The sequence below is a fragment of the Zalophus californianus genome, chromosome 13 (genome assembly GCF_009762305.2).
Source record: "Zalophus californianus isolate mZalCal1 chromosome 13, mZalCal1.pri.v2, whole genome shotgun sequence".
Lineage (NCBI taxonomy): Eukaryota > Metazoa > Chordata > Mammalia > Carnivora > Otariidae > Zalophus > Zalophus californianus.
The window spans coordinates 27,038,711-27,050,934 of NC_045607.1; the positions used below are offsets into that span (position 1 = coordinate 27,038,711).

The 12,224-nt window shown below is 37.9% G+C and overlaps 1 protein-coding gene across 1 annotated transcript in view; it reads right to left on the reverse strand.

Moving 5' to 3' along the window:
* Positions 1-150: 150 nt before the first annotated feature.
* The window catches only part of SLC44A1 (solute carrier family 44 member 1), a 197,130-nt gene continuing 185,056 nt past the window's right edge, over positions 151-12,224 (reverse strand). The window contains exon 16 of the mRNA XM_027614815.2: positions 151-1,124. Within this exon, the coding sequence (XP_027470616.1) occupies positions 1,110-1,124 (15 nt within the window). The 3' untranslated portion in view covers positions 151-1,109. The remainder of the gene's footprint in view (positions 1,125-12,224) is intronic.

Sequence of the window (12,224 nt, forward strand, 5' to 3'; positions counted from 1 at the left end):
CTTCCTAAGTCACCTAAAACAGGGATTAGCTAACTTTTTCTGGAAACACCCAGAGAGTCAATATTTTAGGCTTTGCAGGCCATATGATCTCTGCCAGAACTATGCAACTATGCCACTGTAGAGAAACAGCCATAGACAACACATACAGGATTGGACATGTGTTCCCATAAAACTTTATTTACAAAAATAGGTTGGGGGCTGGATCTGACAGGCCATAGTTTATCAACCCTTGATCTAAAAGCACATCATGTTATTTTTCTTTTTTTTTTTTTAAAGATTTTATTTATTTATTTGAGAGAGAGAGAATGAGAGAGAGCATGAAAGGGAAGAGGGTCAGAGGGAGAAGCAGACTCCCTGCTGAGCAGGGAGCCCGATGTGGGACTCGATCCCGGGACTCCAGGATCATGACCTGAGCCGAAGGCAGTCGCTTAACCAACTGAGCCACCCAGGCGCCCTCGTGTTATTTTTCTTAGAAAATAATTCCATGCTTATTCAGTGCCTCTAAAGCCTCCCTGACCGCCCCCCCCCCCCGACACTTGCCATACACAGATAGCCCTGTCCCTGTCTCCAGTTATGAGAGCACAGCCCCTCCGAGCCTCTCTCTTTCTGTTTCCTCACAGGCAAAATGGAGAAAGTAGGTGCAACCTTATAGGATTTTTGTGAAGATTCAATGCTTTCAAGCATCCAGTCTAATGACTGGCAGGCAACAGGCATTCAATAAATAGTTATGAACCCACACTGGCTCTATAAATAGTTTGAGTGAGGAGAATTCCACTGTGGATCCAGCCTTCGGGCCAGTAGCGGTGCTGGAGGGAGAAGCAGCAGATCACACAAACATACAGGAGGCTAGATAAGAAGGCAACACTAACTTTGAAGACACTGCAGCAAGACGGATTTGTATCAAATACTTCCGATGAATCATTTATTAGGCGGCCCCACTGTGCCAAATCCAGTTGGCTGTTGGTGGTTCGGCAGCATGGTCACACGCTTCCATCAAAGTAATAAGATCCTGCTCTTCATCCACAGACTCTCAACAGCTGGTGAGTGGGAGATCCTCGCTCGTGTAAACAGCCTCTTCTGAGCTCATTCTTCCGGGCTCATGGGACCAGTCACCTTCGCTTCAGCTGAAAAATAAACACATCAAGAAAATGAATGCTTCTCTCCTAGGGGAACACGACACAATGAGAACCAATCAATAACAAGAAATAGCATGGGGTCATCTTTAGAGAAGTCACAGTGAAATGTAAGAAGGCCAAGTACACACACACACACACATATCAACAAATTAGAAAAGAGCCTGAGTTCAAATATTGATCTTATGCCCTTATCAGCTGTATATTTGGGGTCAAGTTATTTAACATCCATGTCTACATTTCCACCTGCATGAAATGAAGGTAGTCATGGTATGTTCCTTTACAGTTGTTGTGAGGATTAAGTGCATTAATATAGAGTGCTTAGAACAGTGCCTGAATAATCATAAATGTCCGGTGAGTGTTTGCCAATATTGGTACCAGCATTATTCTTTGAAAAAGATGTTTCAGAATAGCTGAACAATGCAGTCAAACAAACACATAATGAATCCAATTCAAAAGGAATCTGAAAAATCTGAGTCTGTGATACTCTCAAAGACCCAAACCTGAAATTCAAATGAGACTTTAGATTTCTCTCTCCTGTGACTCAGCGATAGGACAGGTCAAACCAGGATAATGGGTGTTCCCATCGTTTGGTTCAATTCAAGAAACGGTGACTGAGTAAAGTGTACCAATGTTGACAGCTATATGCTGTGGTTTTTATAAAAGGATATCCTTATTCTTAGGAAATACACAATGAAATCGTTAGGACTAAAGGGCCATGATGTATGCAAATTATTCTCCAACATTCATATATATACGTACATCCAATTTATATATATATATATATATAGAGAGAGAGAGAGAGAGAGAGAGAGAGAAATGTTTAACAATAGGTCTAACAAGAGTCTACAGTGTTCTGTGTACCATTCTTATCCCTGCAGCTTTTCTATAAGTTTGAAATATTTTCCACATAAAAAGTTTTTTAAAAGCCATTAGGATAGGTTAAAAATAGAAAAGAAGAATTGACTCCAGCTCCACTATCAAACAAGCACAGAGCGGCTGCAAGGACAAGCAGAGGTGACAAGATGCAGTCCTGACAAGATGCCAAGAGAGCTTGGACTTGAACAGGGGACATACAGTGGTTCTAGGATTCAAATGTGCAGTGGAGTCAGGCTAAGATCGCCCTGCTACACGTCTCCCTGGCCGACCCTGCTTGTCCCCAGGCGCCTAAAACAGGTTGTATGTGGCACTAAGAATAATGTTGCTTGAACCTTTGCCCTGCGTTTCATTTTAGGGTTTTAGTCTTGAGACCTTTTTTTCACATGCCAATTATTGCCTGTTTGCTGATCCCCTGCCGCAGATTTCTCCCCATCTTCAATCCATTTTGCAAACTGCTGATAGAATAAATCCCTAAGTCATTGTTCTCACTGCATCACTTCCTCACTCAAGAAATGACAATGATTTCCTATGTTCCAGAACACATTTTCTAAACATTGCCATCTCGTCAGTTCCGTGTTCTATGATTTTATATACTTTGATTTGTAGTTTCAACTTTCAAGATTTTTTTTCCTGCCGCTGAAACTAACAGAAGCTATGATTAGACTGACATCCGAGAGTGGTGGATGTTTAGTTACCGTCACGTGGCCTGAACACTAGGCTCAGGCCAAAGTTGTAATTTGTCTGAAATTGAGATAAAAGTTTTTCCTCCTATTTTTTAAATTTAGATACACTTTTTAATTTTAGAATAGTTTTAGATTTATAGAAAATTTGTAAAAATAATACAGAGTTCCCATATACCCACACCCTGTTTCCCTATTGTTTCCATCTTATATCACTATGTACATTTGTTAAAACTAATGAACCCACATTGGTATATAGTAATTAATTAAACTTTATACTTTATTCAGATTTCATTAATTTTCTTTAACGTCCTTTTCCATCCCAGGGATACCATCCAAGAAACTACGTTACAGTTAGCTTTCCTCCTATTTTAAAATTGTAAAATATTGTTTAAGAAGCCAAATATAAATAATGTGTGTAGTCTGACTGAATAAGATTTTACACGACACTTTGATGCAATCATTATCTTTCCTACTGCCCTTGAACACGAAAAAACTCACAGCATCTAACTCATCCTGAGGCATGATTATAACATTCAAGACTCCCTGAATTTTCCCTTTATGTCAGATCCCTTGGGAGCCCAGATTTCATGTCCAAGACTAGATCTAATTCACTGATCCAAGAAAGTTTTGTTTCCTATACAGTATACAGCAGTTCTCGACACAGGACCTCACACAGAGATTTCCTGAAGTCTCGTGTTTAGTACAAACACATGATGCTAAAGTAAGCTCTCACTACCACCTGTAGAAAGTAGCTCAGTAACATCACCTCCGGTATTATCCCCTCACCAGCCATGAATATTAGAGTGTCCTTTATGGAAAACTATGGTATCAGCTGCCTTTAAGCTGCCAGTGACATTTCTTTGGTTCAATTTTAGGGAGCCTATTCACCTTGCTCATAGAGCTCATTAGCTCATAGAGCTAATTAATAGGCAAAGTTTAATTGCTCTTTCTAGCCTCCAATTTAACATTGGATCTGCATTCCTTTCGATACCCTCATTTTTCCCTGCATAGCTAGAGTAAAAAGAAAGCGTTCATGATAACATCTCACCAAATGGCCATATTTTTCCCATCAGGAGTGGGTAATTTCCCATTCTCTCTCAAGGAACAGAAACAATATCCCTTGGTAGAATAATTTTTTAGATGGCACATGAACTTAAATACAGTATCATTTAGTATCCTACTAGCAAATAGTACCCTATCAGCAAAAGTCTAATAAAGATTTCAGATAATAAACATATTTGACAACAACTCTTTCCAAATGAAATGCTTGGCATAGAATTTTAAACAACCAACATAGGATTTTTACTTACCAGTTCTATTTTTTTTAGATTTTTGATGTTTCCTTTGTCCGTTTAAAAACCCAGTATAAAATTAAAGTGAATTTTTACAAAAAGAAAAATTTATTCATAATTTCACCATTGTAGCATACCTATTTCAGGTTTATGACTTCCCTTTTGTCTTTGACCAAGCCTGTGTTCTTTTTGCCTCACATTATACTATAAACAGTTCCTATGTCTCTGGTAGTCACGTATATTTTTAAGGGTCACATAATATTTCACTAAGTAGGTGTATAATTATTATTTAAACATTTCCCTAATGTGCTTTAAAAGGACAAAGACTTTTGTCTGTTTTCATCACTGTATTCTGAGCATTTAAAACAGTACTAGCAAGGAGCACCTGGGTGGCTCAGTTGGTTAAGCATCTGCCTTTGGCTCCAGTCATGATCCCAGGGTCCTGGGATTGAGTCCTGCATCAGAGTCTCTGCTCAGCAGGGAGTCTGCTTCTCCCTCTCCCATTGCCCCTCCCCCCTGCTTGTGCGCATGCTCCCTCTCTCTCTCTCTCTCTCTCTCTCTCTCAAATAATAAAAGCCAAACAGTGCTGGCAAAAAGTAGACACTAGGTACATATTTGTTGAATAAAAAGTGAATTTAAATGGTTTCAAATTTTACCCTCATGTATTATTTTTTTAACATCCTGCTTTCTTCTGACTTAATTTTTTCTTATTCTACCTCCTTGAAATAAAAACAGTTGATCATGATTATTATTTTTTTTATGTAGAAAACATTTAGAATGATCAATTACCTTTGATTATGATCTGGTATAATTGGTATTATCCCATGTAAATTCCTTATATATCTGAAATGCCTTTATTCTACCCTCACATTTATTTCATAGTTTGGATAGGTGGAGAATCTACAATGGAAACCATTTTCCTTCAGAATTTTGAAGGTGTCCTTTGATTTTTTTTGTAGTTACCAGGGGCTATGTTGAGAAAGCCATTGTCATTCTGATTCTTGATCCTTTTTCTCGGCATAACATTCCTCCCCCCTTGCTCTCCTTCCCTCCCTCCCTCCCAGCGGCCCCTCCCCTGCAACCTCTCTGGAGTGCCTATAATTTGGATGTTGAATCCCCTGGAATAAATCTCTAATTTTATTTTTTCCACCTTGTTTTTACCCGACTTTCTGAGAGATTTCCTCAAATTCATCTTCTAACTCTTCTACTGAGTTTTACATTTTTTGTTCTATTGGTAATTTCCAAGAGTTTTGTTTTTCTCTGAGTCTTCCTCTTTTAAATAACAAGCTATTTTCACTATAAAGCCTTTTCTATTATCTACCTGAATTTAGTACTTTTTAAAAAAGGATCTATTTATTTATTTGAGAGAGAAGAGAGAGAGAGTGGTGGGAGGAGCAGAGAGAGAGGGAGAGGGAGAGAGAGAGAATCCTCAAGCAGATTCCCTGAGCAGGGAGCCTGAAACGGAGCTCATTCCCAGGACCCTGAGATCATGACCTGAGCTGAAATCAAGAATTGGCTGCTTAACCGACTGAGCCACCCCGGCACCCCTGAACTTAGTACTTTTTAAAATGTTTTCTTCTACCTTCTGTTTCCTCCAAGTCATTTTGTTGTTGTTTTCTCTTTGTTTTGATCTCTCTCTTGTCATAGAGACTTGCCTAGAGGGTCTGGGAATTCTTATTTAAGAATGGGACCTGAGGGGCACCTGGGTGGCTCAGCAGGTTAAACAGCTGCCTTCGGCTCAGGTTATGATCTCAGGGTCCTGAGGTCCCGCCGCATTGGGCTCCCTCCTCAGTGAGAAGTCTGCTTCTCCCTCTTCCTCTGCCCCTCCCCCTGCTTGTGCTCTCTCGCTCGCACTCTCTCTCTCTCTCAATAAAATTAAAAAAAAAAAAGAATGGGGTATGAAAAACTAGTTGGAAGTTTTTTATTTGTGGGTAGATTTTATCATTGAAGTGCTTCACTAAGGGTGATCTGGCTTTGCCTTTTAGTTGGAGAACTCCTTATTAGTTTCTTTACGTATTTTCCCTTGATCTAGTTGGATTCCCCAGAGAATAATTTTCCGATTTCCTACTTAGTGGGCAAAGGCCCAGTTGCTAGAATTCCAGGAGCTATAAGGGGCAAGAAGGCCTCAGGTCCTCTCTTCCAGTATGCAGACTTCCAATTAATCCCCCTGATTTAAGTGTGGTAGCTCTGCTTCTGATGTCCCCTTAAATTCTATTTTAGCCTCTTCGGAGAAAACCCCTTTAGCTGTCTGCTGGGGATAAGTAGGGGCAGTTATCTGACTTCACAGACTAGAGGATGGTGTCTGGAAAAATTTATTTTTTAATATACATTTAAAAATTTTAATTACAACTTAAATACAATAAAGTACACAAATTTTAAGTATACATGGCTAATGCTTTTTTGCATGTGTATGCATTCATGTAGCATCCAGATTGACATATAGAATATTTCCAGCACCTGGGAAGTCTCCTTCATGCCCCATCTCAGTCAAAACACTCCACAAAGTAACCATTATTCTGTTCTCTTTTACCATAGATGACTTTTACCTGTTCTTAAACTTGAGTTAAATGAAATCACACTGTATGTACTCTTTTGTGTCTAGCTTTTTGCTCAATATTGTATCTGTATGATTTACTCATGTTGTTTCAAGTTAGTTGTAGCTCATTCTTTATCACTTCTGTGTAGTATGCTATTCTTTAAATATACGACAATTTATTAATCCATTTGACTATTGTGGACATGAATTATTTCCAGTTTTTACTATTTTTTATTTTTACTCTTATTACATTTTATTTTTTTTGAAGATTTTATTTATTTTTATTTATTTGACAGAGAGAGAGAGAGCACAAGCAGGGGGAGTGGGAGAGGGAGAAGCAGGCTTCCTGCTGAGCAGGGAGCCCGATGTGGGGCTTGATCCCAGGACCCTGGGACCATGACCTGAGCCAAAGGCAGACACTTAACTGACTGAGCCAGCCAGGTGCCCGTTTACTATTTTTTTAAAATTGAAGTATATTTGACATAGACATAGAGTTTTTTCCAGTTTTTGGCTCTTATAAATAACCCATCCATGAAGATTATTAAAGATATCTTTTGGCGCACATATGCATACACTTCCACTGGGCACATACACAGGAGTGAACTTGCTGGATCTTAGGACATATATTTATTTTTAGCTTTAATAATATCATAAGTTTCCAATGTGCTTGCACCGATTTATTTTCCCATGAGCAATGAATGGAGTTCCCTAGCCAACACCTTAAATTTTAGCCATTTCAGTGGGTGGGTAGTAGTATCACATTGTGATTTTAATTTGCCTGTCCTGGATAACTGAAGATGGTAAGCATCATTTTATATGCTCACTGAGCATTTGACTGTCCTCTTTTGGGAAGTGCCTGTTCAAGTCTTTTAACCATTTGGCTTGTCTTTTTCTTATTCATTTACAGAAGTTCTTTATAAATTTTGGATAGGGACCCTTTATCAAATGTGTAATGAAAAATGTCATTTTTCCAATCTGTGGCTTGTCTTTTCTCTCTTTTAATGGTGTCTTTTGATGAAAAGAAGGTCTTAGTTTTTCATTATGGCAAATGTAAGCCTCAATTTTAAGCAACTTAAAACGGAAAAATTTCGTTTAAAAATCAGGGCTGTCTTGGGGTACCTGGGTGGCTCAGTTGTTAAGCAGCTGCCTTCAGCTCAGGTCATGATCCCAGGGTCCTGGGATCGAGTCCTGCATTGGGCTCCCTGCTCAGCGGGAAGCCTGCTTCTCCCTCTCCCACTCCCCCTGCTGGTGTTCCCTCTCTCGCTGTGTCTCTCTCTACCAAATAAATAAATAAATAAAATCTTTCAAAAAATCAGGGCTGTCTTTCTGGGTTTCCTCTAATGCACTATAATAAAACTTGTGCTGAGCAGAAAACCATCTTTGTTCCAAAGTTCGGGGTTATGGTTCTTGTTTCAGCGGTCATCGTAATAGAACATTAGCAGACACAAACTCTATACCATGCGACTCTATGATCTCTGGGATCCACCTTTGGTTGTTCTGGAAGACCACACTGCAACAAAGCGTTGGTCCCTAAAGAGAGAAGGACAAGACTTCCAGGCCCAGAGAATCATTGTCTCTGCCCCCCCTTCCTTATATCTTGTTTATTAATAACATGGTACCCTTTTGGGTGTTTTCTTCAATCCTGCAGGTGCCTCCCCTCAACTACCTCCAACAAAGTGAAGTAGAAGAACAGGCATTCTTGTTATACACAAATGATAAGGTTTTATTGCTTCTAACAAGGAGTGGTCTGAACAGATAGTTGGCCTACAAGGTAATTATTGACGAAGAAAAGGCCTATAAAGCAACTATTCAAAAACTAGAGCCACCATTTAACTGTTTTTAGCCTATGAAAAAATGAGAGTAGAGTCAACTTACTGTTTTTGGTAACCTTGGAAAATGTTGGAAGTATGCCAGAAATAGAAGTCCTCAATCAAGACTGGTTTATTGTGCATAGCAGAGACTAGGAATTCAATAAGTATTTATCAGATGAATTTGAGGGTGCTGGGATAGACATGTGGAGTTATACCTGCTTAAAATTTACTAGGCTTCAAATTCTTTTAGCTGTATGATATGGACTGGAATTTGGGTCTTATTTGTCCATTTGTCTCTAGGAGGCTCTTGGAACTGGTCAGAGTTATACTCTCTTTTCAGGTGCAATTCTGAATGGGAATAATAATTATTTTTAAAATAATGTTTTCCAAATTAATTTATCAATCTAGTAGTCTTCTAAATAAAATTGCAGAGACCTTTTTGACAGTAAAAACTTACTAAATGATTTTATATATCAAAGGATAATAAATGCTATACAGAAAAATAAAGGATATTAAGCAGACAGGGAATGTAATGTGGTGGTGGGGTTACTATTTTCTATAAGTAGTTCAAGGAAGGCCTTATTGATAAGGTAGCATTTATACTGAGACCTGAGACAAATGAGGGCATGAGACATGTGGAAGCAAGTACAAAGGTCCTGAGGTATACCTGGTTATATGAAGAACAGCAGGTGAAGGAGGAGGTCTCCTGCGGGAACAGAGTGATTGAAGGGAGAATGGTAGGAAATGATGTGACAGCAGCAGTAGGTGGGTGAGTGGGTGGAGGGTGAATCATGTAGGGACTCTGAAACTTAATCAATTTATTCTGAGTGAGAAGGCAAGCCTTTGGAGAGTTTTGAGCGGAGGACTGAGGAGATCTGACTTCCATTTTAAAAGGATCACTCTGACTCTTGTGTTGAGAATAAAATGCAGGGGGACAAGGCTGGAAGCAGGAAGAAGAGTTAGGAACCTGTTGCCATTTTCCAGGTGAGAAATAAAGGGTAGCAGCAATGGAGGAGGCAAGAATGATTGTATTATGGCTCTCTAAGGAAAAGAGAGTTGACAGGATTTGCTAATGGGCTGGGTGTAGGGCGTGAGAGAAAAAGCATGGTCAAGGACGATTCACAGCTTTTGTTCCCAGCAAATGCAAGGGCGGAGTGTCTATTTACTGAGGAGAGTTCGGTTTGGGGATGTTAAATTTGACAGGCTTATTAGAAATCCAAGTGGAGATGGCAGGTAGGCAGCTGGAAAGGCTTAAAAATGAATCTGCGTTTCATCTGGAAGAATAATGGGCAAGAGTTGCTAGAAAATAAAGTCTCAAAATAAAGATTAAGGTGGGAATTGGCTTCGCAGATACAAAAGTGCAACCTAAAACTACAATAAACAAAAGACACAAGAAACCAGAGCAATCGATGAAACAAGAAATATGCCTTGAAACAGTTCCTACAAGGCTTCTCTACATTTACAGATTTAAGCATTGATAAGTTTTTACTGTTGGCGGTGAGTTCTAAATCTTGGTGATGATTAATCTCTAACTTTGTTCAGGTATGAGGTTCTTCCAATGGAAACTTCTTTATTGTTCTTCCCTCAATATACATAATTATTGTCAAAAAATTAAAGTAATACAGAAAGCTGAACCCTCAAATCCCTCCAGGTTTTGAGATAATCCCTTTTTGGTTTTGTTTTTTTATCCTTCAGGTCTTCCTTCTAAGGCATAACATGAATTGTGTGCCCTGTGGATGTGGAAGTGTGTCACTTAGCTGTGAGTGAGCCTATATAATATCCACTGTGAAGATGTGAATGCAGCTTTGTTTTATTTTTATTTTTTTTAAAGATTTTATTTATTTATTTGAGAGAGACTGAGAGATAGAGAGCACGAGAGGGAAGAGGGTCAGAGGGAGAAGCAGACTCCCCGCTGAGCAGGGAGCCCGATGTGGGACTCGATACCGGGACTCCAGGATCATGACCTGAGCCGAAGGCAGTCGCTTAACCAACTGAGCCACCCAGGCGCCCAGCTTTGTTTTATTTTTTTAACTAAATTCCCAGTAACTCATTACAGGTTAAAACAAACACAGCTTTGTTTTATTTTTCAGATTCCCAGTAACTCATTAAAGCTTTCTACACCATTCAAGAACATTGAGATTTATTAAAATATGGAATAACTTTACCAATATCACAGTCACAATCACGGTAGCTAATATGTACCCTATAGAATGTTTCCCAGGTGACACACTTCATGCTAGATGCTCTGTATGCGCCATATAATAGAGTCTTGTCTACAATCCCTCTTTTAGAGATGGGGAAATTTAGGATTTGATGAGCTAAGTAACTTCCCCCAAATCAAAAAGATAGCAGAGCCAGAATCTGAACCCAGGTGTGGCTGATCACAAAGCCCAAACTCTTGGCTACTACTATACTTCTTGGAAATATTAAGGGGTCTACTGCATATGATAAAACATCTTTACAAACCAGTGGGGGAGGGGATGAATTATTCAATACATGATTTGGTGGAAATTTGTTAAATATTCAATATGGGCCTCATTTTATATTATACAACATATTATATAATAAAAGTATTCCCAGCTATTAATAAATATGAAAAATGATAGATAAAATCATTAAAAACAGAACATAAATCATACCTTAATTTTAAAAAGAAAAAATATGGAAAAAATAGAAGACTAGATAAGTATTTTATTAATTTAGGAGAATAAGGAAAAACTTGAACAGAAAATTGCAAAAATAACACAAAATAAAAATTTAAACTGTTTATAGATAAAATATCACTAACAAAATTAAAAGACAAATTATAAATGAAAAATATTTGCAATGAATATATGACTGAAAAAGTGCTAATATCCCTAATATATAAAAATCTTTTATCCAACAGTAAGGAAAGCAGTGATATCTCAATAGCAAAATTGGCAAAGGATATGAGCAGAGAATTGACAGAAGAGGAAATATAAGGGGCTGATAAATAAATGCAAAATATTTAATTCACTAATAAGGAAATGCAAGTAAAAACAAGAGACTGTCATTCATCTTCTTGCTTTAGGGTTGTCAGAAGCGAATGAGAATGGTGTCATGATTATCTGCCAGGTGTGGGGGAAAATGGGGGACATTCCTAGACCTTAGTAAATATTTACTTTAGTAAATTGGTACAATCTTTCTTGAGAGCAATTTGGCAATATGTATCAACATTCATAAAGAAGTACCTTTACCTTTTGATCTAGTGATACCATGACCAGAAGTCTATCTTAAGGAACCAGTCAGCATTATGACAAATACATCTCTACAATCAAAAGACTATACATAATCTAAAAGTTTAATGATAAAACATTAATACAAGGAAATATAAATCCACTATTATAAATCATGTTTCTGAAGAATAAAGATCTGAAATATGTTTGTGTATATATACATACCTACATATAATGTTAAATGGCAAGGACAGGGTATGAAAATTTCTATGTGTATATGTTTTATTATCAAGTCTGTGGAAATGAGATATATATGTGGATAAATGTAGATATATAAATATATAGCAGGAAATAAACAAAAATCATAAAAGTAGTTCATTCCGGTTAGGGGATACAGCATAGTTTTTCTCTCTTTTCTGGAAATATTTGCTACGTATATTAAAAGGAAAATGTGTTACTTTGATCATCAGGTTAAACCTTTAACTCAACAAGAGTCTTTTAGAAGTTCATTTCTTTTTACCTCATAAGTCATTCAAGTTCCAGGAATGTATCCTTAACAATGGACAAAGATAAAGACAAAGATTTCTATACAAAGGTGATCGTTTTAACATTATTAATAACTCTCTAATTTTGAGAGGGAACTGCTAAATTCAATTATAGGAGAAAGACTGAAGAAAATATAGTACATAAAAT